The sequence below is a fragment of the Salmo trutta genome, chromosome 19 (assembly GCF_901001165.1).
Source record: "Salmo trutta chromosome 19, fSalTru1.1, whole genome shotgun sequence".
NCBI classification, from domain to species: Eukaryota; Metazoa; Chordata; class Actinopteri; order Salmoniformes; family Salmonidae; genus Salmo; species Salmo trutta.
Genome location: NC_042975.1, coordinates 48,937,080 through 48,958,742, shown reverse-complemented (window position 1 = coordinate 48,958,742; position 21,663 = coordinate 48,937,080). Strand labels below are relative to the sequence as shown.

Genomic DNA, 21,663 nt, shown 5'->3' with positions numbered 1-21,663 from the left:
AAAAGCCAAACTAAGCAATCGGGGGAGAAGGGCCTTGGTCAGAGAGGTGACCAAGCACCTGATGGTCACTCCGACAGAATTCCTCTGTGGAGATGGGAGAACATTCCAGAAGGACAACCATCTCTACAGCACTCCACCAATCAGGCCTTTACGTTAGAGTGGCCAGACGGAAGCCACTCCTCAGTAAAAGGCACATGACAGCTCGCTTGGAGTTTGCCAAAAGGCACCTAAAGAACTCTCAGACCATGAGAAACAAGATTCTCTGGTCTGATGAAACCAAGATTGAACTCTTTGGACTGAATGCTAAGTGTCACGCCTGGAGGAAACCTGGCACCATCCCCACGGTGAAGCATTGTGGTGGCAGCATCATGCTCTGGGGATGTTATTCAGTAGCAGGAACTGGGACACTAGTCAGTATCGAGGGAAAGATGAACAGAGCAAAGTACAGAGAGATCCTTGATGAAAACCTGCTCCAGAGCGCTTAGACTGGGGTGAAGGTTCACCTTCCAACAGGACAACGACCCGAGGTACACAGCCAAGATAACGGAGGAGTGGCTTTGAGACAAGTCTCTGAATGTCCTTGAGTAGCCCAGCCAGAGCCCGGACTTGAACCCAATCGAACATCACTTGAGACCTGAAAATAGCTGTGCAGCAACCAATCTGACAGAGCTTGAGAGGATATGCAGAGAAGAATGGGGGAAACTCTCCAAATAGAGGTGTACCAAGCTTGTAGCGTCATACCCAAGAAGACTCGAGGCTGTAATTGCTGCTAAAGGTGCTTCAACAAAGTACTGAGCAAAGGGTCTGAATACTTATATAAATGTGAAAATCTAAAAACATGATGGTGTATTGTGTGTAGATTGATAAGGGGAAAAAACGATTTAATCAATTCTGGAATAAAGGCTGTATTGTAACCAAATGCGGAAAAAGTCAAGGGGTTTGAATTCTTTCCGAATGCACTGTAACTGAAGTGGACTGTAACTGAAGTAAGAGTGAACCTATTCATAGCCGTGTTGTGCTGGTGTTAGGGTTATTTATAGCATTACTGAATGTCACTTTCTGAGCCAGAGAAAGCCATATCTCAACAGCTGTGTGTGTGTGTGTGAGCGTAACATACAGTACATGATACTCATAGGTTTAGCAGAGATACTGTATATTCCTCCTGAAAGCTGTCACCCTGTCCTATTAACATGTATCGTCTGCAGGTGGTGAGGCTGTGAGAGGTGAGAGGGAAGGAATAGCCTTACCTCTGGTGTCTTCATCCTCAATAGTGGTGTTGGTGCTTTCAGAGGATTCCTAGAAACAACACACAGACAGGTTCAGAGATTCACACTCAATTACAGCAGGTGTTATTCTCTCCACACGAGGGTGAGTGGAAGATCCGAGTCAAGACACACACACACACACACACACCTCGGACAGACGGACAGCCTCCTCCCTGTCTGCACCTTTCAGAGAGAGAGAACAGGCTATTTGGTTATTCAGAGTTCTGGGTGGCAAGAGGAGTAGGGTGAGATATGGGAGGGAGGAACAGGAGGGAGGAAAACCTAGAGAAGGAGAGATGGGTTACCCCACGATGACCCCCCCCCCCTCCCCGCCAAGAGCATATAAAAAAGCAGCGGGATTAGGCAACGTTAGAGATGGGATGTTCACACACAAAAACAAAAAGAAAGTCCAGCTCCATTTTGAATGACAGCTTTATTTGCTTGTTCTTTGGATCGTTTGGATTTTTTAAAGCTATTATCACTTTCCCTGTTAGGCGGAAAGCCGAGCGCGGCAGAGACGCGCTGTCAAGAGGATGGGGGGGAAATCACACTCACCATCAGCTGGACGCTGGAACTGGACTTCCTTTTCTGGAAGAGAAATGAGAAGAGGTTAGACAGTAACACGCAGAATGAGATGGAGACGGAAGCCAGGGAGCAACAGAGGGAGGAGAGGGAGACCTCCATGCTGCAGAAGGAGGACGTGTGTGTGTGTGTGTGTGGGTTTGAGGCTGAAGGTGTTTGTGTGTGTTTGGGGTTCGTATTGCCACGGTGCCCTTGTCGTCTCCCCCGGACACCTCTCTGAGCCGTCTGGTTGGCAGGCCGTGTGGCGGTGTGTCATGTAGGAAACCTCCGGGCCAGGCAGGTCTGTGGTCAGGGAGGAATGCCTTTGATAAGGCAGAGGTGGCAGGGCTGAGCGGCCAGCAGCATGCCTCACTTATCCCAGTATCAGACATCCTGGACTGGACTGGCTGCTCCTTAAGGCCCCCGGGGGAACTGGGGGATTACCACAGGTGGAGCATATCCCCTGATACATGTATATAGTAACTCACACACACTAACTCACAAAACAGACTCAATATACTGGAACAGACAAACAACATCAATAAACAGGCAAACTCTCCTTTTGGCTCTCAGACAGATAAGATGTCCAAGCACTAATCTCGTTAGCTACCTATCTAACTGACAATATGCTGAACATTGGATGATGTTGTAGCAAAGCATGTTGTCGAACAGAGTTGCTATGAATCTTCTGTTCTCCTGTGTACTACTGCATATGTTAGTAGGGGAATTCGTCCAGCCATTAGGAAAAACCAGGAAACGTGTGTGTTTACAACTTTGGACTTATGTCAAGGAAGATGACTGAACTTGGACTGCTTCTCCGCCAGCTGTCTCTGTGCATCTGAACAGTGGGACATGAGCGCAAAACGAAACATAACACCTCTCCACTCTACCGCTCAGTCTCACACCAAGGCATGGGGCCGAGACAATAGACTGTGTAAGGGGGCAAACAAACAGGGAAGCGGGGGCTATTAGCAGCTCCAGTTCTGTACACTGGAGGAGATCAAGGCTTTGGGTGGGGCCAGCATGTTCAGAGAGAATGGAGCAAACAGTCAAACTCCCATAATCCCATATTGTACTTAGATCTGTGTTCAGACATTTTCAAAGAGCATGTTGGACTATTCCATTTCGCAGTGAAGCTTTTGACGTGAAAGCACCTTTCACCTTTCACAAAATGTTGAATAACGGCCAGATTTTGGAATGATAATGGTCTATCGACAGCGTGTGTTGTATACACTAAACGGCTAGCCTCCAAAAGTCCTCCTCCAGGTCAGGTTTATTCCACTGTGAGAAGAGAAACCTGTGGAGCTGGAGCCCTACCTTCACACCATCCGTCTTCTTGTTGGCCTTGTTACCTCCTGCGCGGGACACAAAGAGAAAAAGGGACAGGGCGATCAAAAAGGGCACGAAAGCCCAGAAGAGGAGGGCGAAGGGCATGGCCAACACTCAGTCGAATGCAAAGAGTTAGAAGAAAATGGAGTAAATCAGATCCATATGTCTCTGGGAAATAAAATGTGATATTTTCTTCAAATCCAGCCCACTTCCTGCTCTCCACTGATCATAAACTCGATGAGACAGTAATATTGCCGAAGAGTCACTAGTAGCATCCAAACCCAACAGGTTGTTGAAGATTCTCTCAGGTCATTCAACTGGTCAAATAAGAGATTTTAGGGAAATAAAGCACGGTTAAAAAAAATGGAAAAACAAACATTTCAAATGGTTTACTCTAGCGTAACACCAGAGGTTCTGGTGATCCAGACTGGGCTCTGCTACAGAGGCTGGCTAGGTGGGTTAGAGGGATCCGTGATATAGGAGCACTTGAGATAGGGAGATACCACGGGCACATTCCAGACCCACTCCCTCACTCTCTAGAGTTTGGCTATGATCCATACAGTACATCACGTCCTGTTATTCCTAGTGCTCTGGTCCAGTTTGTTGCCTGCTCCTTCTACCTATCCTCTTCCCTTCCTCTCCTCCTCCTCCTCGTCTCTGAGCTGGAATCATTTATTTTATGTCCTGTCTATGAGAGCTGAGCCAGGGTGTTTCCCCCACTTTATTTTCATCAACATGGCTACTAATTTTAGCCCTGGAATGGGCCGGGGCCGTGTGGAGCATGGCCTCTCGTCTGGCCTCTCGTCAGCTGGGGCGTAGCCTGATCCCCGCCTCGCAGCCCCCTAGCTCCCTGGCACTGTGACCCCAATCTCTCCTGCTGCTGGGGGCTGTGAGGGGTTGTGGCTGAAAGCCGATGGGATTTCCCCCTGGTCTGCTCCCCGTCTGCAGTGGAATGTCTCTGGTAACCCCAAGCACTGGCCTGAGGTCCGCTTTCTCTACCCTTATTCCAAATCGCACTATTTACCATCTTAAAAGCAAATCTGGCCTTGGACTAGCGTTTACACAGAACTTCCGCACCCACCCCAAGCATAATAGGAGAAGTTAATAGACTAGAAGAAAAGGCTATTAAAAGCTTAAAGGGGAGATTTGGCTACAGCGACATTATCATTATTGTAAATAGGCATGAAGTGGTAATCTTTCCGTATACAGTATCTGTGGACTGTAGTTCTCAACGGCTATCTGGAGGGTAAAGATAGACCGGGGTAAAAAGGAAATCTTGCCGTATACAGCATTTTTTTTTAAAAATGTCACTAGGCAAGTCAGTTAAGAACAAATTCTTATTTTCAATGACGGCCTAGGAACAGTGGGTTTACTGCCTGTTCAGGGGCAGAACGACAGATTTGTACCTTGTCAGCTCGGGATTTGAAGTTGCAACCTTTCGGTTACTAGTCCAACGCTCTAACCACTAGGCTACCCTGCCGCCCCTATCTGTAGACTGTAGTTCTCAACGGCTATCTGGAGGGTAAAGATAGACCGGGGGAAAAAGGAAAGATGCATGGTAGTGGTTAGAGGTGCTGAGATGGTTTTAAGTCCACAAGGCCTCTAGGGTCAATGCTGTGGGGGCTTGGCTTTCAGACAGAATTCCCTGGCAGGTGGGAGATATAGGGTGGGGGTCTATTCCTGACTGGTATGAGAATGTGTACCCATTTAAAGATGGCCCCTCACTGCTATTCATTTCCCCTGCTGTCCCCTTCAGGTCCACTTCTTTAATATAAGAATGGTTATGTGGAGCTATGAGGGGAGATAAACTCTGCTGGATGGAGATTGGTAGAGATGTGGAAACTGTGAGATTGGAAGGGGATCCCTCCATCTCTGCTTAGATTTTTTTTTCTTTCTCAAAACTATGTTCAACTGTGACTCCTTCATCAAGCCGTCCCTTCCTTGTAACCAAGAGGAGTATAAGAAATGAGAGGATTTTGACAAAACATTGCAGATTACAGCAACATAGGGACGGTAAAAAGCCACATTATGTTCCACTAGTTCAGTGGTGGATTCGATGGCACAGAACCATCTGAGTGAAGTCATGGAGGGACTGGGGATCCAATAACAGATGGCTCCGCCACAGTAAGTGGGCTGGGATGACAACAACACATGCACCTTTGTCAATCAACAATCTACATTGTGATAACAACTAGCCTTTTAGTTAACAGACGGCCAGCCTCTTTCAGCCTCCCTACTATCATTAAGCTATTGCTTTACAGATTAAACACAAAATGTCCTTGAAAGATTTTAGTCTCTGGAGAAAAGAGTATGTCCTACAATGTGTCCGTTTTGAACAGAAATCACAGACATCATTCCAATGAATGTGACAGTGAATGTATTGGTATATCCGGACCAAAGTGTCTGACAGGGGAGTGCCAATTGGAATGGGGAAGTGTCCTGATGCATGACCAGTGAGTTCCACAAACTGTCATCATCTCCTCCCTGTTCCATGGGCTTGGAGCCCCCCAGTCTAGGAGCAGCCATCTGAGACCATGTCACTCCTTTAGGATAGTGACCTCCCTAGGGACACCGTTAAGCTGTCCTCTAGTCTGTAGCTCCGTTGGTAGAGCATGGCGCTTGCAATGCCAGGGTAGTGGGTTTGATTCCCGGGACTACCCGTACATAAAAAAAAAACCAAAAAACCAGAAAGGAAGCATGCATGTATGTTGCTTTGGATAAAAGCATTCGCTTAATGGCCAATTATTAATCCCACTCATGAATGGAGAGGAGGACCGTTCCGACAGGGCACCTCTGCATGACTTACCGGAGAAGTTCCGGGTCGCCAACATGGTGGTGAGAATGGCACCCTTTGAACAAAGAGAGATGGATCGTTACATAAGATGAAAGAACAAAAGGATTCATCAAAAAGGAGAGTTTATAACGCCACCGTGTTCTCGTTGGCAACCAAGCTTGGCTAGAATATAGTATTAACAGTTTGAGTAGGTTGCTTACATGTAAAATCAACAGCTTGGATTGCTGCTTAGTGTCAGTGTAATGACCTAGAGTACTTCAACAGTTTCTGTGTCTTAACAGCACCAAATTAAATGTGCATTGGCAATCTCGATTCAAAAAGCAGTTGGTGTTACTGCATGAATATCACAATTCATTAGTTTTAAGGCGTAGGTTGTTCAGATTTTTTAAGTGGAAGCTGAATGCATTACAATTAAATGGATCTGCCTGAAAGGGGTTGTGTAAAAGGGCAAACACAAAAGCCGTATGTACAAAACCAAATGCATTAGATAGCTTCCACGTGAAACAAATCAAACAAAGAGACGTCCTCTCATCTTGAACCGTGCATGGACTCGTCTAATGAAAGACATTTTGCCTCAATAGATCGCGCCATGAAGGCCATTTTGCCAAAGATCGCATTTCCATCCTCATTCAAACCATCCTATTGGACTCAAACCCCCTCACTGATATTTGTTTCTCTCCCTACTCTGGGCAATACAGAGATTCCCATGTTATGTTCCAGTATCATATCGACAGTTCATTTTGCTCCCCGGAGCTCTGCAGTACCTTCAGCTTTCTTCTGGCGTTGAACTTTTTCAGGCATTCCACCGTCTCCTGTCTGTGCATGCAGGAGGCCACAGTGGAGCGGTGCTGTAGAGAGACAAGGAGAAAAGGAGAAACAAAAGTCATGCCCGGTTAGATACAGGGTCGAATCTTACCGCACATCGTGGCCATCGTGAGAATGTACGGACGTGCTCGCTCTGCACTCACTGAGATCCACGGGTGCTTGAGGACCTCAGAGGCTGTGATGCGCTTGGCAGGGTTGATCGTCAACATTTTGTTAATGAGATCCTTCGCCTCTGGAGTAACAGTGTCCCACTCCGGCGAGGGGAACTACAGTACATATAAGAGGAGACATAGCACAGAGCTGATGGCCTTTACATAGAAATAAATCATGGGAATTAAAGCCTGTGATTATATTCGAATGAGCGAGAATCTCTTTCCCAAACGATTTTCCAAAGTCTGTAGTCAGAGTAGAGGAATAAGAAAGGGTAGGAATGTGACAGTGAATGTACTGGTGTGTATTGGTGTTCAAAACAAACGATTGTCCGAAGTCTGTAGGCAGAGCAGCGGAACAAGAAACGGTAGAGTGTGCCATGGGATACTATGACTGTAATTGAAGAAGAAAAAACATGCAGATCTTTTTTCCCTCCCAGCAGAACGCCACAATTATATCAGGCACTGAATTTAAGATGATTCATCTACTTGGAAACTGGTGCGTTACACAATCCTGAAGAGGCGCTGCATTTCAACTGTTCCCCAGCAGCCGTGAGCAGTGAAGTAACGGAGGGGTATCGTATTGTTAAGAACAGGAGCTAGGAGGGATGTGACTCACATCGTAGGCCCCAGCCTTGATCTGCTGGTACAGTCTGTGCTGATCCTCATCCCAAAACGGAGGGTAGCCCACCAGCAAGATGTACAGGATCACACCTGGCACAGACAATATACATCACAATACAATAGGAGACTGCCCATCACTCCAGTTACTCAAGAATGAACTAGCAAAGGTAGATACAGCTATCTACCTTTGGTGAAAAGAAAAGGTGCTGCAGAAATCAATACATCTGAGCCTTGATCACTCACATATGTATATATGTATGTATGTACAGTGTGTGTGTGTGTGTGGTTACATGAATATCTCTATGTTTGTTGAAAAGAAAAGGTGCTGCAGATATCAATACATCTGAGCCTTGATCACTCACAAATGTATATATGTATGTATGTACAGTGTGTGTGTGTGTGGTTACATGAATATCTCTATGTTTGTTGAAAAGAAAAGGTGCTACAGAAGTAGTGTATACTGTATGTATGTATGTATGTATGTATGTATGTATGTATGTATGTATGTATGTATGTATGTATGTATGTATGTATGTATGTACGTACGTACGTATGTACGTACGTACGTATGTATGTATGTATGTACGTACGTACGTACGTATGTATGTACGTACGTATGTATGTATGTATAGTGTGGTCCATAATTATTGGCAACCTTGATAAAGACGAGCAAAGAAGGGTCTAAGATCTCTGCCAATCTGTTCTCCAATCTCATATGACAATTTAGAAAAAGGCTCAGTGTGTTAGCCTTGCAAGGTGAGGTATTGAACGGTATTGAATACAAGGGTGCCAATAATTCTGACCACTATCTTTTAGATTTGGTAAAAAAATAAAAATAATCTCTGAGCAATGTATTAGTATAAAATAATATAGTTTTGCATACAAAATAGTTAGTTAGTTGTATTATTATTTTTTCTCCTCTTTATCAAGGTTGACAATAATTTTGGACCTGACTGTATGTCTTCCATCAACCCCTCCTCTGTCTCTCAGATGGGTTAACCATACACACAATGGTGTATGTCTTCCATACACCCCTCCTCTGTCTCTCAGATGGGTTAACCATACACACAATGGTGTATGTCTTCCATACACCCCTCCTCTGTCTCTCAGATGGGTTAACCATACACACAATGGTGTATGTCTTCCATACACCCCTCCTCTGTCTCTCAGATGGGTTAACCATACACACAATGGTGTATGTCTTCCATACACCCCTCCTCTGTCTCTCAGATGGGTTAACCATACACACAATGGTGTATGTCTTCCACACACCCCTCCTCTGTCTCTCAGATGGGTTAACCATACACACAATGGTGTATGTCTTCCATACACCCCTCCTCTGTCTCTCAGATGGGTTAACCATACACACAATGGTGTATGTCTTCCATACACCCCTCCTCTGTCTCTCAGATGGGTTAACCATACACACAATGGTGTATGTCTTCCATACACCCCTCCTCTGTCTCTCAGATGGGTTAACCATACACACAATGGGGTGCACATGTGGATCCTGTTCCATGTAAGGAGAATGAGAATGAACCCCTAGTCATTTCTACTCCCTCATTCCCACACTGTTGCCCCCCTTAGCCATCAACCTTATGTATCCTGTGACTTCCTCTCACTCCCCCGAAGCCTGGCCATGAACCCATTGGCCATTTAACTTTTAACTTTCTTCAAACTACAAATCTACCATTCCAGTGTTTTTCTTGCCATACTTTATTTACTTTGCCACCATGGCATTTTTTTGCCTTTACCTCCATTATCTCACATCATTTGCTCACATTGTATATAGTCTTATTTTTTTCTACTGCATCATTGATTGTATGTTGTTTTACTCCATGTGTAACTCTGTGTTTTTGTATGTTGTCGAACTGCTTTGCTTTATCTTGGCCAGGTCGCAATTGTAAATGAGAACTTGTTCTCAACTTGCCTACCTGGTTAAATAAAGGTGAAATAAAAAAATAAATTAAAAAAATGAAGCCCACATGCATCTCAAGGTCAATATCAAAAGGCAGAGAAATACAGCTGTGCATAGCGATGAGCCTTCTCCTTGTTTTTTTTATCAAACCACAAGGTTAAACTGCTCATTCTAGATTATGCCGGACAACAACCTCTCCCTCTAAGACCGCAAGACAAAGGATCTGATCGTGGACTACAGGAAACAGAGGGCCCAACACGCTCCCATCCACATCTACAGGGCTGTAGTGGAGCGGGTCGAGAGCTTCACGTTCCTCGGTGTCCACATCACTAAGGAATTAACATGGTCCGTGAATTAACATGCACGACAATGCCTTTTCCCCCTCAGGAAGCTGAAAAGATTTGGCATGAAAAGATCCTCAGAAAGTTCTACAGCTGCACCATTGAGAGCATCTTGACTGGCTGCATCACCGCTTGGTATGGCAACTCCTTGGCTCTAAAAAGGGTAGTTCTTTCGGTCCAGCACATCACTGAGGCCGAGCTCCCTGCCATCCAGGACCTCTATATCTGGCGGTGTCAAAGGAAGCCCCTGCAAATTTTCAACGACTCCAGCCACCCAAGTCACAAACTGTTCTCTCTGCTACCGCATGGCAAGCGGTACCAGTGCACCAAGTCTGGAACCAACAGGACCCTGAACAGCTTCTACCCCCAAGCCATAAGACTACTAAATAGTTAACCAAATGGCTACCCAAACTATCTGCATTGACCCTCTTTGCAGTAACTATTTTGACTCATCACATACACTGCTGCTACTGTTTATTATTTATCCTGTTGTCAGGTCACTTTACTTTACCTATATGTACAGTATAGTACAGTCGTGGCCAAAAGTTTTGAGAATGACACAAATATTCATTTTCACAAAGTTTGCTGCTTCAGTGTCATTAGATATTTTTGTCAGATGTTACTATGGAATACTGAAGTATAATTACAAGCATTTCATAAGTGTCAAAGGCTTTATTGACAATTACATGAAGTTGATGCAAAGAGTCAATATTTGCAGTGTTGACCCTTCTTTTCAAGACCTCTGCAATCTGACCTGGCATGCTGTCAATTAACTTCTGGGCCACATCCTGACTGATGGCAGCCCATTCTTGCATAATCAATGCTTGGAGTTTGTCAGAATTTGTGGGGTTTTGTTTGTCCACCCGCCTCTTGAGGATTGACCAGAAGTTCTCAATGGGATTAAGGTCTGGGGAGTTTCCTGGCCATGGACCCAAAATATCGATGTTTTGTTCCCCGAGCCACTTAGTTTTCACTTTTGCCTTATGGCAAAAGTTCCATCATGCTGGAAAAGGCACTGTTCGTCACCAAACTGTTCCTGGATGGTTGGGAGAAGTTGCTCTCGGAGGATGTGTTGGTACCATTCTTTATTCATGGCTGTGTTCTTAGGCAAAATTGTGAGTGAGCCCACTCCCTTGGCTGAGAAGCAACCCCACACATGAATGGTCTCAGGATGCTTTACTGTTGGCATGACACAGGCCTGATTGTAGCGCTCACCTTGTCTTCTCCGGACAAGCTTTTTTCCGGATGCCCCAAACAATCGGAAAGGGGATTCATCAGAGAAAATGACTTTACTCCAGTCCTCAGCAGTCTAATCCCTGTACCTTTTGCAGAATATCGGTCTGTCCCTGATGTTTTTCCTGGAGAGAAGTGGCTTCTTTGCTGCCCTTCTTGACACCAGGCCATCCTCCAAAAGTCTTCGCCTCACTGTGCGTGCAGATACACTCACACCTGCCTGCTGCCATTCTTGACCAAGCTCTGTACTGGTGGTGCCCCGATCCCACAGCTGAATCAACTTTAGGAGACGGTCCTGGTGCTTGCTGGACTTTCTTGGGCGCCCTGAAGCCTTCTTCACAACAATTGAACCGCTCTCCTTGAAATTCTTGATGATCCAATAAATGGTTGATTTAGGTGCAATCTTACTGGCAGCAATATCCTTGCCTGTGAAGCCCTCTTTGTGCAAAGCAATGATGACGGCACGTGTTTCCTTGCAGGTAACCATGATTGACAGAGGAAGAACAATGATTCCAAGCACCACCCTCCTTTTGAAGCTTCCAGTCGGTTATTCAAACTCAATCAGCATGACAGAGTGATCTCCAGCCTTGTCCTCGTCAACACTCACACCTGTGTTAACGAGAGAATCACTGACATGATGTCAGCTGGTCCTTTTGTGGCAGGGCTGAAATGCAGTGGAAATGTTTTTGGAGGGGATTCAGTTGATTTGCATGGCAAAGAGGGACTTTGCAATTAATTGCAATTCATCTGATCACTCTTCATAACATTCTGGAGTATATGCAAATTGCCATCGTACAAACTGAGGCAGCAGACTTTGTGAAAATTAATATTTGTGTCATTCTCAAAACTTTTGGCCATGACTGTTACCTAGTACCCCTGCTCATGGACTCGGTACTGGTACCTCATGTATATAGCCAAGTTACCGTTACTCATTGTGCTTGTGTTATAATATTTTCTATATTTTTCTCTCTGCATTGTTAGGAAGGGCCTGTAAGTAAGCATTTCACTGTTAGTCTACACCACAGGAGGCTGCTGAAGGGAGCACTGCTCATACTAATGTCTGTAACGGTGCAAATGGAATGGCATCAAACACCTGGAAATAGTATTTTTGATGTATTTGATACATTCCATTGACTCTGCTCCAGTCATTACCACAAGCCCGTTCTCCCCATTTAAGGTGCCACCATCCTCCTGTGGTCTACACCTGCTGTTTAGGAAGCATGTGACAAATGCACAATGTGAAAAGTTCCTGTACCACTACATATTGTCAAAGTTTATATAATGTTTACATATGATTCATATGATATATACATGTACTATGTTCTAGGTAAAAGTTGTTCACACATCGGGTATAATTTTGATCGTCTATCTAAATAGACCAGAGGAGGGCCAATTGGAGAGTGAATTCTGCCACCTTGTTGACACAGAGGCCTGTGGTACAGTATGTACATAGACATACACTCTTAGAACAAAAAGGTGCTATCTAGAACCAAAAAGGGTTCTTCGGCTGTTCCAGGTAGAACCCTTTTGGTTCTATATAGAACCTTTTTGGGTTCCATGTAGCACCCTTTCCACAGAGGGTTCTACATGGAACCCAAAAGAGTTCTACCTGGAACCAAAAAGGGTTCTACCTGGAACTTAAAAGTACCCTTTTGAAACCCAAAGAGTGTAGAGAGAGCTCCGATCAGATCAATGCACGGCTGCCTTCTTTCCTCTGCTCTGACAGAGAACTCATCTCTGCACCTTGGGATGAAACCAACAGGCCCCCATAAATAAACTGGTGCACTAAATCATAGGTTTTTTTGTCAACATAACTCTAGTAGGTTAGAATCTGAAGCAATCCCGAGTCTGGCCAACTGAGACAACATAAAGACAAAGTTGTATAAATGAGGAAACTCATCACATCAGGTGTGAAGTCTATATCATGTTTTCTGAAAGGAGTAGCAACTCAGACGTAGACAAAAACAAACAAGGAAAGAGGTGGATATCTGAAAGCCGCCCTGCTTACCACAAGCCCACAGGTCCACAGCTTTGCCATATGGGTCCTTCCTCAGAACCTCAGGAGAAAGGTAGCCAGGTGTCCCTGCAAAGCCTGCATCACATCCAGACAGAGGCAATGAGTCACAGATAATACAGCTCTGTTGAAATCAAACGCTAGGCAATAAGCAATGGGAAATAATGTTGAGATGCTTTTTCCCATTGGAGATGAAGTTTATGAATTGCCTGGATGGGCTGTGAGACAGGGGGTTGATAAACCACAGGCATTATTCGTGGATTATCTTGAATAACATTCAGGATCCAAACGGATCATTTTATAAAGCTCTAGAAGGGTTACTCTCAGTGAAAGTAAAAGAACAGGGGGATAAAGTATAGCTCCATATAACGCTCTAAATACTGGTATCGTAATGCTATGCAAAACATATTGATATAGGTTTCGATCAAATGCACATGTTGTTTTATGTGTGAAGTGACACTAACCATATCAATCCATTATATGCTGTAATACAGTACAGTAAAGAGATAACCATCTTCGAATTCCTGAATGCATAGAATACTTCAACCTTTGTCGCAATATAACAAAGAAAAGACAGAAGTCTTCCTTGAGAACTCTGTAGAAAATCCACTTAGTATTCTGTCACAAACCAAGAACAGTGCACAGTGTTAGAGACCTGCTCTGATTATTATCTTCCCCCGGAATGTAAGAGAGAGTAATTAACTTGACACCATCCACAGGTTCCTGGGGCCGCCTGCCTTACACTTCTCTCAATAGGGCTTAATTTGTGGTGTGCAGTCCGTATCCTTATTACCTACCTTAACCAGACGGGTTTCTAACGTTCTGGTAAGTCTGGACATTAACTCTTTATGAGGGGTGATGAGAGCTTTATTTCACTCTCATTTTAAGGATTCACATCATCTTCTCATGTTTCAGCCTCGTTTTGTTCCAGACATTGTGTCACAGCAGATCCACTAAACTAAATCAATTTGCCCATGGGAGAGAATATGGATTGCAAATCATGTGAAATGATTATCACTGACAATTAACAAGGTTTCTGGCTACTTGGATAGATTATGGATTACTGTATATATCAATCATCAAAACAGAGAAGAAGAATACATTCTTCCATTTATTCTCCAGACCCATGGAACCAACCTGGGGTTTGACACACTGTGAACAAAGGAAAGGTTGAAATATCGAGACTCATTTCCATGAATGTGTATGTGTAATGTGTATAGAATAATTATATCAGGGTTGGGTAAGTTACTTTTTAAACTTACTAGTTAGCTGTCCAAAATTGTAATCAGTAACATTACTTTTGGATTACTTTCAGTTAATCAGATTACTTTCAGTTACTTTCCCCTTAAGAGGCATTAGAAAAAGACAAAGGATCCAAAGGAGCCATTATAGGCATTTGTTGTATCATCATAGTGGTCTCTGACTTGTGGTCAGACTCGCTCAGGTGGAACAAACTTAAACCTACACATTTTTTCAATGCTGAATTGAATGTCATTGAGAAAACAGAAAGGTTTCATAATGTATTTTTTTGCAAAAGTAATCCAATAAGTAATTATTTCGTTTTTCAAAAGTATCTGTAATATGATTACAATATGTTTGCTAATAACGTAACGGATTACAGTTAATCAAATTACATGTAATTACATGTTTTTAATCAAATTACATGTAATCACCTAATCCCCAACCCTGATTATAATGAGCAGCAGAGGTGGATGACAGCTCCACCAGCACTTCTTAGAAAATCAAAAAAATATAGCAACAAGCCAGGCATCCCCCAAAGGGTTTAGAAAATCATCCTGATCTAAGAGAGGTGTGTCTTTAAAAATGAATTGTGGGTATTGGATAAGTGTCCTCTGGCTCATTAAAAATGAACTGAATACTAAAAGACATTCCTAGTTCCTAGTTTGAAAACATATATGGGTCGTTCAACCAAAGGAATTCCTTTTGAATTTTAAAAGGCTGTTATATTCAGGGAAGTGGCATTTAATATAGGCCACAAAGAGATTTTGATAAATCAGATTTTTAATATGAAAAAATACTCGCTAAAGTACCAAAATTCAGCATTTTCAGCATCCGTGCACCCTCTGTGACTTAACCCTGAAGTTTGTAAAGATCTACTTATCTTGTTGCTTTGACAAAGTCATTTCTGAAGATGATTAATTCCTTAATGTGATTAGTGATGACACAAATTGTGATTCATTTAAAGTCAACCCTGTTACATGAACTGAACTCTCTCGTTTTAATATGGTTAAACTATTCCCTTTGAAATTATTTTTTCAAAATATGGTGTAAAAGCAGGTGAGCTGGTTCTACTCTTTTTGGCGGTAAACTGAGTTGGTTGATCATAACACTTCACAAAACTGTTACCCACAGGCTCGAAATGTCTGATTTAGTAAAGATGCACTATGCAGAAATAGTTCCACCATTACCTGGTTGCTAAAGTTCACATACTTTCAGTTTATGTGACAAAACAAGCAAGTATAGTGTAGAGAATCATTGTACCCTCTAAACCGCTGTGAAATATATTTTCCGTAACCAAAAATATTGTATTTTCAGCTGTTTGAAGCTGGTGTACAAAACCAAAAGTAAAAGACGCAAAAACAAAACTTAAGAACAGGAAGCATAGAAATAATACGCATAGAACAGATCTACCGCTTCTTAGACTTGCTTTCAATGACAATGACAGATATATAACTCACCTTTCAACGTGAATTTGGTCGGGTCGCCCAAAAAGTTACATATTGTAGCTCTAAGATGAAATCGTCAACCCTGTTACGTTCAACCCTTATACTTTATTTGGCACTTAATATGCACTTGCTATAGTCATTGTTTTATTTAACCTCCGGAGATGGGAAAGCATGTTTTTATTAAGTTGAACATGGTTTAATCATTTAAATATGTACCGGCTTAAAACCATCAACACGTGCGCCTATCCCTTGCTTTGTTTACAAACCGTAAACTCAAGCAGAACACACTACCAAAGATACTGGTAACCTTTCATCTGTGGCGTGACTGTTAGCTAGCAAGCTACTTGCTAGCATGCCAGCAAAGGCACATTGTGTTGTTACTGGAAGTCAGTGTAAATTTAATGCTACACTATTTTCCAAAGAATGAAGACATATGACAGCAGTGGCTACTTTTCATTTCGGATGGACAGGCCGAACAGAAAATGAAGATCAGGTCATGCGTGTGCAGTCCACATTTCGAGCGAAGTTGCTTTATCAATTGGGGAGAACATTCGATGGGTCTTGCCAGGAAGCTAATCTTGAAGATGGACACTGTACCATAATTGACAGTGGATCTTGCAAGCGGTGACCATAATGTAAGTATCATAGTTTGATCATTTCTTGTCAACGGGGTGGTGCAGGATTATAATTTTTTTGCCTGTGCTACATACGGCTATATCGGTCGCTAATACAGGACTAGTAAAGGCCCAGTGCACCACTTTTGTGGGGGGAATTGCCCTCGCTACATACAGCTATATTTTTTTTCTTCTTTTTAGATTTTTCAGGGGGTGCTGCAGCATCCTCAGCACCCCTCTACTTGGATGATATCCTGAAAAAGCCAAACTATCGGCATATGCCAAATCTCCTATTCCTCCTAACATTTTTTTTGAAAACGCTTTTGCTCAGCAACTCACAACCTTCCTGAAGACAGTCTGGTTTTAGACCCCATCATACCACACTCGTGAAGGTGTGTGAAAAAATGTATCATATTTCTCCAGTGCTAACCTCTGGCTTCCTGTTAAGGCTAGGTCTGATTCCAAGGTTTTACTGCTAACCTACAAAGCGTTACATGGACTTGCTCCTACCTATCTCTCCTATTTGGTCCTGCCGTACATACCTAGATGTACACTACAGTCACAAGATGTAGGCCTGCTTATTCCTACAGTAGAATTTCTAAGCAAACCGCTGCAGGCAGGGCTTTCTCCTATAGAGCAACATTTTTATGGAATGGTCTGCCGACCCATTTGAGAGACGCAGACTCGGTCTCAACCTTTAAGTCTTTACTGAAGAACCATCTCTTTATCAGGTCCTATGATTGAGTGTAGTCTGGCCCAGGGGTGCGAAGGTGAATGGCAAGGCACTGGAGTGACAATCCACCCTTGCTGTCTTTGCCTGGCTTGCTCCCCTCTCTTCACTGGGATTCTCTGCCTCTGACCCTATTACGGGAGCTGTCACTGGCTTGCTAGCGCTCTCCCATGCCGTCCCTAGGAGGCGTGCATCACGTCTTGCCAGGCTTTTATTCCCCCGCTATACTCGACTTGAGTGGGTTGAGTCACTGACGTTATCGTCCTGTCCGGTCTTGCGTCTTCTCAGGCTCTTGTGGTGGGGGAGATCTTCGTGGGCTATACACCGCCTTGTGTCAGGGTAGTAAGTTGGTGATCTGTTGACATCCCTCTGGTGGTGTGGGGGCTGTGCTTTGGCAAAGTGGGTGGGGTTATATCCTGCCTGATTGGTCCTGCCCGGGGGTATCATCTCATTGGGCCACAGTGTCTCAGTCCTCAGTGTCTATGCTGCAATAGTTTATGTGCCGGGAGGCTAGGGTCAGACTGTCCTATTTGGTGCATTTCTCCTGTCTGATCTGGTGTCCTGTGTGATCTTAAGTACGCTCCTTCTAATTCTCCCATCTCTCTCTCTCTCCCCTCCCGGAGGACTTGAGCCCTAGGACCATGCCTCAGGACTACCTGGCTGTCCCTGTCCCTGGTCGTGCAGAAAATATTGTGACCGCCACAGCCCTAGTTGTGCTGCTGATCCAGTTTCTGCTGTTCTGCCTGCGGCTATGGAACCCTGACCTGTTCACCGGACGTTCTGCTCAGTGTGTCTTTGAACACAGCACAGTCCCGAGGGGCAGGCTGATGAAACATCTGAAAGAGAGGCACTGTGAGAAATTACTGAGGACATCCTCAAGCAGGCACGGAAAACCACAGCATTGGGACAGCAGAGAGACTTCCATCCTGGTTAAGGGACAGCTCCTATCCCAGGGGCTAATGGGATTGGCTGGATTAAAAATCATAGATTTTCTGTGACCGTCATGTCTTTAAAAGGCACTGTAACTATCTTGCTTACAATTTGTGATGAATGAGTGTGTTTTTGCAGAAATAAATAGGACTGTGCAAAAAAATAATGTTTTTGCATGAAAAATAAATAAGTGTGGAAAGGTCTGTTCACGGCCCTGTTCTGGACCTAAGGGCACCAATCACAAGGCAGCACCAGTCAGTCAGTTAGGTTAGTTAGAGCAGAGTGATGAAAAGTGAGCTGTGCCTAACCTATTCCAACAAGACGGTTTTACACAGCGGGCCTCACTACTAATGAATCTGGATGACGCTGTGGTGACATTTCTACTTCTGGATGACAATTCATAAATAAAACAAGCAGCAAACAGACCATTTTCTGTTTCCCCTGTTGTAGCCGGTGCTGCGGAAGTCGTTTTTCCTACCTTGGTGTTTTTTTTAATGATATGTTTCCCTTTGTTTTTAGTTGTTGGTATTTCTCCAGAGTAGCTGTTTTTTTGTTGTTGTTGAGGATGTTCGAGGCAAAGAGTTGTTTTGATTGGATTCCACGGGAGTCTTTTCATTATTTATTTCCCTCTGAAGATTCAGACTGGAATTCTTTGTGCTCAGAAAACTCCTTCTTCTCTCATGACTCTATGTGACCCCCCTATGCAGTTTCCCTGCTGGTTACACATCTTAAATCTTGCATAAGTAGACCTGCTTTAGAAGCCATTCCTTATTTGCATTTCTGTTTATTTTTTGTGTGTGTGTAATTACGATTAATATCAGCCATTAGCCATTACCGAACCAGGCTTGTTGTTCCCCCTCAACCTCGATGGCCAGGCCGAAGTCTGCCAGCTTCACTGCAGCACCCTTGGACTTGGAGGCAAGCAGAAGGTTCTCAGGCTGGGTACAAAGAGAGAATAGCCAATCAGTCAGTGAGAAGAGACAAGAGACCTGAGCACAAGCAGGAATAGGGTGACAGACAGACATGATTCTGGGCCTGATTGAATAGTGTTCAGTTTCTTTTGTGGTTGCGGCATTACAGAGCTCTGATAAATCCGGCCTCCCACACAGGTGGAGGAATGACACCCCCCCCCACTCTGCTACTGCTATGAGATGTTATCTACCCCCTGATACACACAGACATACACCACACACACACATACACACACCCACACACACACAAATCCATTTTATCATTCCATCTTCCCTCGGGGGCATCTCTTTGTACGGGAATTTGTTAGTGTATGTTTATAACAGTGTGAGTGCTGAAGCAGTCTGTAAGAAAGATTTTAAAAAATGTACCTTTGAAAGTTTACACAGGCAGCCCAATTGTGATCTTTCTTTCACTAATTGGTTTTCAGATCAGCTCTGAAAAAGATCTGATTCGAAAAGATCTGATGTGATTGGTCAAAAATCCAATTAGTTGAAAAAAGATCGGAATTGGGCTGCCTGTGTAAACGCAGCCAAATGCACCTCTGAAAGGGTGTGGGGTTATGATAGCGGCACTTGGACATGTGTGACTATAAATGGGACAGCACTGGAACCAATCCTGTGCTTTAACTGTCCTTCATTGACACAACAACAAAGCAGATATTGTAGCACACACAATGCTGTCTGAAATGATGGAGATGGTGTGAGGTTTTGTTGCCGCTTTTACTGTAAATTAGAAACCCCATTCTTTTATGGGTTCCTCGAGCTGACATTGAGATCTGAAGTGCACGTGCTGTACATGACAAGTTGACAACAGAACAACGGATTGACGGTTGTTGCACTGTAAGTGAATGCCTATTCTATAATCGTCAAACTGTGTGCAGAGGACATGACTTAGCAGCATGTCCCCTGAATGTTTTGTATGGGCTTTTGATATTCTGTTCACATTTTTCAGCTTCTCCTCTTGCTTACTGCCGATTTCCTCTGTCTGTCATGTCAATGTGCTGTGTGAAGGAAGTTGATGGGCGCCATCAGGTCAGCAGTAACATCCAGAATACGGGCAGATGGAATAGACAGAACCAAACGGAGTGGATAGAAGAGGGTGTGCCATCAGAGTCACACGACCCCAGTCATGACTTTGAGTTGCAATCGCCATCTCAGGTGATTGTGGCCTGCAAGCTAAATCCGTCTTAATGGGATATGATGATGAGAAAATAAATGTGGACACAGATTGACAGCTACAGCATGTGGCACTATCAAAATCGGTTTTAACGAATGATTTGCCTGGACTATAAATCAATAAAGCACTAAGTCATCACGAGAAAATAGCAGTAGAGTTTAAGAATGCAGTTGACACTGTAGAGAGTTATGACACACAGGAGGACGAAGCCACGAGGCGAGGCAGGTCAGGAGTCTTTAGTAACGCCTGACTCACTGTGGGGACCAGAGGAGGTGATTGGTGGATTCCCTAACCAGCCACCCATTATGTCCCAGTTCCACCTGGACTCACCTGCTATGACATTGTGGTGCTGAATCTCCCAAAATAAATGTCCCTGAACTGAATAAAGTATGACTTGAGGACTGTAGCGGTATTGACAAAAGTTATTATTGTCCCGTATGCTGCTGACTAAACCTTATGTTTTATGACTAGTTCTCCCTCTTCCTCTCCTCCTCCTCCTCTTCCCGTCAGACCTCTTTGTGAGAACAGTGTGGGGGTGTGACGGCTGGAAACAGATTTGCTAACATCCCATCCCATCTCATCCTACACTCCCTCCCCACTGTAACCACAGTGCAATTATGTCACATTTCACAGAGGTGGTCCTCACAGAACCATTCAGTAGGAACAAAGCTTCTAATCACAGCCCAAATGGTCTGTTGTCTGAAGCCTGAGCAAACATTGAACACATAGACGTGTCCTTAAAGGGGTAATTGGCGGTTGCTACATCCATTTCTGGATTTATAAATGAATGATATACATTGATTCTTGAAGAATATTACTGATAAATGCCTCATACGAGCTGTCGTACCCCACCAGAACCCAAAATATAAGGTTGTTTGACTCCAATGTTTGCAAAATAAATGTAAACGTACACTGTATAGCTTCAAAACATGGTTAAAACTATACTTTTGACATCATGGATGGTGACTCCTTGCATCCATAGCTCTGTCAGTTTTTTACTGAAACAGCGGCGGGCAGACCACTTTATTGTTTCGACTGCTGATCGTCGCTCTAAGGTTGAAATGAAAGAGTCTGGACGACTAAAATGAATGGTTGAAATGTATTTCAATTCATTACAATATCCCCAAAATATATCATCTAAACATTCCGGGTATACTTTCTTTAAATTCAAATCCAATGTGATAAACTGAATTTTGATACACAAACAAATGACAACAATGCCATCAGAGTGAGTGTATTGCAGTGGATAAACAGTCGGTGACTGTGCCGAATATCGTCAGTGTCTTTCAATGGATTCCTTTTTAAATCTTACCTTGAGGTCTCTGTGAACGACTCCCATCTGATGACAATGAAGCACTGCCTCCAGAATCTGCTGAATACAATGACTATGACGAGAGAGAGAGAAAACAGTACGACTGAGTGGGCTGGGAGTTCGGCGGCATTAAATTGAGTGCTATTGAAAATGGGCTTTGCTTCAGCATTAATCCACACACCATTTGGG

General features: G+C 43.8%; 1 protein-coding gene across 5 annotated transcripts in view; it reads right to left on the bottom strand.

Moving 5' to 3' along the window:
- Nucleotides 1-21,663, bottom strand: part of LOC115154883 (calcium/calmodulin-dependent protein kinase type II subunit alpha) — a 73,370-nt gene that overhangs the window by 14,665 nt on the left and 37,042 nt on the right. For 3 of the 5 annotated variants that reach the window (XR_003867958.1, XM_029701571.1, XM_029701569.1), the window contains exons 6-15: nucleotides 21,475-21,547; nucleotides 18,850-18,952; nucleotides 13,048-13,131; nucleotides 7,543-7,637; nucleotides 6,918-7,040; nucleotides 6,714-6,797; nucleotides 5,962-6,004; nucleotides 3,144-3,181; nucleotides 1,821-1,853; nucleotides 1,248-1,296 (exon numbers count right to left, since the gene is read on the bottom strand). Coding sequence is in view for 4 of the 5 variants with exons in the window: in XM_029701571.1 (XP_029557431.1) it covers nucleotides 1,248-1,296; nucleotides 1,821-1,853; nucleotides 3,144-3,181; nucleotides 5,962-6,004; nucleotides 6,714-6,797; nucleotides 6,918-7,040; nucleotides 7,543-7,637; nucleotides 13,048-13,131; nucleotides 18,850-18,952; nucleotides 21,475-21,547 (725 nt within the window). In the remaining variant the exon portion in view is untranslated. The remainder of the gene's footprint in view (nucleotides 1-1,247; nucleotides 1,297-1,820; nucleotides 1,854-3,143; nucleotides 3,182-5,961; nucleotides 6,005-6,713; nucleotides 6,798-6,917; nucleotides 7,041-7,542; nucleotides 7,638-13,047; nucleotides 13,132-18,849; nucleotides 18,953-21,474; nucleotides 21,548-21,663) is intronic. The other 2 variants (XM_029701573.1, XM_029701572.1) reach the window with 1 other exon arrangement.